Source organism: Patiria miniata, unplaced genomic scaffold (genome assembly GCF_015706575.1).
Source record: "Patiria miniata isolate m_02_andy unplaced genomic scaffold, ASM1570657v1 HiC_scaffold_26, whole genome shotgun sequence".
In the NCBI taxonomy this organism is placed as follows: Eukaryota; Metazoa; Echinodermata; class Asteroidea; order Valvatida; family Asterinidae; genus Patiria; species Patiria miniata.
The window spans coordinates 5,188,167-5,193,352 of NW_024037065.1; the positions used below are offsets into that span (position 1 = coordinate 5,188,167).

Consider the following 5,186-nt stretch of genomic DNA (forward strand, 5'->3'; position numbering starts at 1 on the left):
CTTTCTGATTAGCCTATAAAGAGGGTGAGTATGCTTCTAATTTAAGCAAAAAAACCTACAAACTAAGCCTCAATGCAAAAATCAAAATTTGGCAAAGTGTGACACGTTTTTGTACATGTGGATGTGTTTACGGAGGCAGTCCAGTAAATAGGCCACATTTATGGGGCTAGTGTGTGGAGATTCCTTGCTGTTGTAAAATAGTATGGGAGATGTTGCACCCCAACTCTGGCAACCGTGCCGACTATGGTTCATACATCCTACTCGGTCCCAGTCCCATAGTACAGGGTGGCTAAAAAAACAAAACCGAGATATTATTGATAATTAGGCCTAGGCTAGGGCCTACATGTTACTGTAGGCCTACTAGTACTAGTGTTAGTAATTAGCATTAGTACAGAAGTAGGACACATGTGAATCAAAGGGAGATATCCTCTGTTAGGGTTGAATCTCCTCTTTAAAATTACACCCTCGGCCTAATAAGTAATATTTCGGGTATTTTTTATCCACCCTGTAGTTTGGCTATTAGTGCCAAACTGTATGGTTAAACTATGTATTAAGACTAGGGCTAGGCTGTACCCAACAACTGAATGAGCCATATCCGCCCTAGGATAGTCTATAGCATAATTGGCGTAGTGGCACAGGGGGTGACTGCTAGGTCCAACTATCAGGCCACACAAAATTAACTTTTCCCCACAATAGTGATTTACTGCTGTATGGCTCATTTTACCATGTTTACAAATTACAGAGGAAGTCTAGTAATATTTGAGCCAAATTTATGGGGCTATTAAAAGTAAACAAGAGCTTGAACTCTTGAAGTTGTGTTTAAATGGTGAGTGACCCTATGTACAGTTGGTCTTTACTTCTCATAAGTTGATTGATTGTGCCCTTGAATAATAGTTTATTTGTTTCTTTTAATCAAAGTCATTCCTGTTTATCTCTCAGAATGTCAAAAAAGATTCAAAGGATTGAAAGACACATATTTGAAGGAGAGAAAGCGTCTGAGGACCTTGAAGAGTGGGGCAAGTGGGAAGCATAAGAAGCTGTGGACATATTACTACACAATGGACAGTCTCTTAGGAGAGTTTCAGGATTTAGTGGAGTAAGTGTTCAAGCCCATCCAAATAAATAATATTGTGTGAGGTGGAGAAATAGTACATTTTCTTTGCCCTTATTGCCAAAAACAGGAAGGGAATGAGGGCGGTCCTTTATTATGCCCTTGCCTTCATATGCAGTCATTCAACAAGTATATAACTGGATAAATGTTTTGCTTTGATGTCACATGTTGGTTTATATGGTTACTTTGTGTTTCAGCTTTTACAAATTGATCAGAATTTTTTTTTGGTGTACAGCTGTACTGTACGTACTCTAATCTTGCAAAAGCATAGAAAAATATACAGCTGAAATTACTGCTGCCTTGAAAAATAACATACATGTAAATAGGCATTGACTTTACAATTTTTGCTTTTTTTAGGAATTGCCTTCATTTTGTTTTCTTTTTTTTTTAAAGAAAAAAAAAAGAAGATTCTCATGATTTGCTTTTGTGGGTCGGGTACATGTAACTGGAAATGGGTAGTTTTAGACCCCAACTAGTTGCAGGAGTAGGAGGCGTGGTGGAAAGGGGACTGTCATCTGCTGTGTAACCCATTTCAAAAGTCTCCTCTTTGTTCCCCTTTTTTATTTCAACCTTTAGAACACATGGCAATATTGAAGTTTGCTTTGAAGAGCCAAAAGATGACACCAGTAGTGGCACAACAGGAAACGAACTTCCATGCTCGAATATTCTTGCTGTTCCTTACCCACCCAAGAAGCGAATCCAGGAATTTGATATTTTGGAAGATGCACTCTTGAAAAGCATCAATGCCACAAATGAGGATAGCTTGTTTGCCCAATCAGTTGGGCAGACTTTGCAAAGGTTGGGCAATGCCCAGAAAGCTTTGGCAAAAATTAAGATAATGCAGATCCTCTTTGAAGCCGAAGCAAGTTCCCCCGCAGAATAGTAAAATCTAAAAACAAAACACAATTCTAAATTATATTTAAAGGGAAGATACAACCTTTGCAAATATCAAAAAGCGAAATGATCAAATTATCACGAAATACCTTTCTGAATTGTTAAGGAATGATCAAATTGGGCAAACAGGCTTTCCTCGTTAGTAGCATCCTGTTAAATTGTGGCTAAAGGTGTGCTGACATTTTCAAGAAAAATTGTATTTTTTCAAAGCTGGTCGGCCGACCAGCGTTGGAAAAACTGGCTTTTTTCAAAACTACTCCAAATTTTTCATATTTAGAATTCCGAATTTTCTTTGCAGTTGATTACACCATTTAAATGGTCCGTGATTACACACCTATCCTATGAAGGGGTACAAACCTTCTAGACTGTTTTTTTATACCTTTCAATTTTCAAGTCTATAAATTGCTTCGTTTCATCTTAAGGGGTGTCAGGGAGCCAGACAACAAGAACATGATTGATTTTCTTGGTTTTTCCAGCATCTACAATCCCAAAAGTGAAACAAGTCAGTTTAACAATATTTGTTATATAACCAACATACAGACCCTTGTCATTTGATTGGTGGAACTCACATCACATGACATTCGTTATTGCTCCCATTCACGCCGCGGCTCAAAAAGTACTATCCGCCCATGGGGAATGGGAAATACTATTAAACAGTTAAGATCATAATGCAGTATTTGTGTGCAAATGCATGCTGGTGTGCGCGTTCAGCGTTGCGCGTAGCGCGTATTGTTCCAAAGAGCCAGTGCTACAGCATTTTTGTGAAGGGGTGGTTTGGAAGAGAGAAATACATTTTCCTCCAGTTTTGTATTGAATAAAAGTTCACATATATATCAAATGACAAGGATCTTTATGTCAGTTATATAACACAAATATTGAATGGCTTTCAATTGTGAAATGGGAGGAATATTCTTGCTCAGTAAACTCGAGAGTTTTCCAGTTCATATGGAAAAGTCCAGGTTTTTAGCTTGCGATAATATTCCTCCCATTCCACGATGATCCACTAAATATTTGTATACTATAACATACTAATCCTCCAAATCCATTTATTTCTGGTTTTTTTCCAATGTACCATGATGTCTCAAAACCACCAAACTCACTGGTTTGACTAGAATCCTGCTGCTGCACAATTTTAACGTGTTTTTAGATGGGGTTACGATCGAGTATAAGCTTTATGAGGCCCCTCTGGGCTCCCATACATTTTGCACTAATTTTAGTCGGGCACCATCTGCAGTCAACAGCCGAGATTTGAAGTTGTCAGTTGTCAGCCGAGATTTGAAGAAAAACAAAGTAAAAATAAATAGCCGTGTCGCTGCATCACTTTTGGGGGCAAGCTCCATACCAGAAACCAAAGACTTTTTCTGGCCTTACTATTGTAACCGGGGAGAGTGAAATATATTAGTTTTAAAATGCGGCACTCTCCTTACAACCGAGTGGTTCCACTAATTTAAAATAATTTGGGTGGAGCAAAGTTTTCTGTTTGTCTCAATAATATCAAATGTTTTATTTACAGTACAAATATGAGACAATATATATACAAATGATCAGGTTATTACAAAAAGAATTATAGTAGGAACTTTGGGTATGCACAATAACATCATTCAGTACTGTTATTGGATACAGGGAACATGACTGAAATTGTGGCAGCTTGATAAAGGTCTATGGAGTACGGAAGTGAATACGCCATGCGCACAAATTAGCAACGTTTTCGACAAAAATACACTTAACAATATTCAGTCCTGCTGCCACATCACTGAAATTGAAAGTGGTGTTGTTCCCTTTAATTTAAATCATATTTGTGGTACTTTTGCTTTGATAATTTTGATAAATTTCATTACGTTCCACTTTTCAACGGTGTCCACTTTTGCGAGCACTTGTCAAAAAGCATTTTGTAGGCCAGGTTTTTCACCCTATTCTTCTATGACACTGGTCCTTAAAATTGAAATTAAAACAGAGTATTATTCAATTATTTAATGTACATTCACCTCACAGTTAAAAAGAGATCTATGCATTATTTATTGTAATATAATAATTTAAGCTTTATAGTGTGCACAGCGTACATGTAGTTTGTCATGTCTGTATACTAATTTATGATTTTGTTCAAAATTATTATATTTTAATATATTTACAACTTCTTGAATATGATTACAAGTTTAATTTCAATTTTACAACAGGCAATGACATTAAAAGTTATGTTAAGAATTTAAAAGTTTTGTAAAGCGTGTGTTTCTGTTTATACACAGAAGGTCAGTACAACTCCAAGGGTCCTTCTTCTTGCCAATATGTTCAGTAATACATTTTGTTTGGATGTCATTACAATTTAATCTCGTTACCTCTGCTTGCCTTTAGAATAATAAACATCATCAGGTCTAGTTTATTTTACAAAATCTTCATAATTACAAGATGGCCCTTTAAAGGTGTGACAGGCATAAATTTACATAATTATAGCACTTGCACAGTGCCCTTGCTTGCCATGTGTCAGTTAACAATCTTGCATGCACCATCAGAGTGACCGATTTTCAGCTAGATCTAACAATTGTTTTTGAAAAAACGAAAGTAGCAGAAAATATAGCATTATGATATTTAAACAGATTTCTAGCAGAATTCTGTAAAATTGGTGATCCTAGCAGAAAAAAATGTTGTACAAGTTTCAATCGCTTCAAACAAACCCTTGAACAGCGGGAATACACATGTAGGCAGGCCAGTCTATGAGTAGCAGCTCTCTGTACACCTACACACTGTGCAGTAAAGTACGTAATTGGAATTTTAGACGGACAAAATAGACACGTGCCAATTTAAAAAAAAATATTTAAGATTTCTTTTTTATGTTGGAGGTTTTGTGTAATTCTAGGTAATTTAGCAGATTTTTGTAAAATCTGGAAGATTTTTGAAATTGATTTAGCAGAATTGTGTGATTTTCATCTGGGATCGCTAGCCCTATGCAACATAAAACAATAAAACTACCAAATTATGATGGAAAACCTTACTTGACTGTACGCGAATAAGAGTCTCAAGCATCCTGTGAAATCATGGCACCAACAACCACCGTATATTACCTTTAACCTTCAAAGATACACACACCCCACTTTCAAATGTCATGTAATTGGAAGCAGAAATATTATTTTGTTGGCGCAATCACTGCAGGATGGACTGCAAACTTAACACAAAAAACAGGATTAGA

General features: G+C 36.5%; 1 protein-coding gene across 1 annotated transcript; it reads left to right on the forward strand.

The window, feature by feature from the left end:
* The first annotated feature begins 669 nt into the window (after positions 1–669).
* On the forward strand, positions 670–2,137 carry LOC119734070. The gene is made up of 2 exons (XM_038207434.1): positions 670–1,096; positions 1,688–2,137. Exons 1-2 carry the CDS (start codon positions 1,059–1,061, stop codon positions 1,992–1,994), a joined length of 345 nt encoding a protein of 114 aa, XP_038063362.1. The 5' UTR covers positions 670–1,058; the 3' UTR covers positions 1,995–2,137.
* Positions 2,138–5,186: the final 3,049 nt, after the last annotated feature.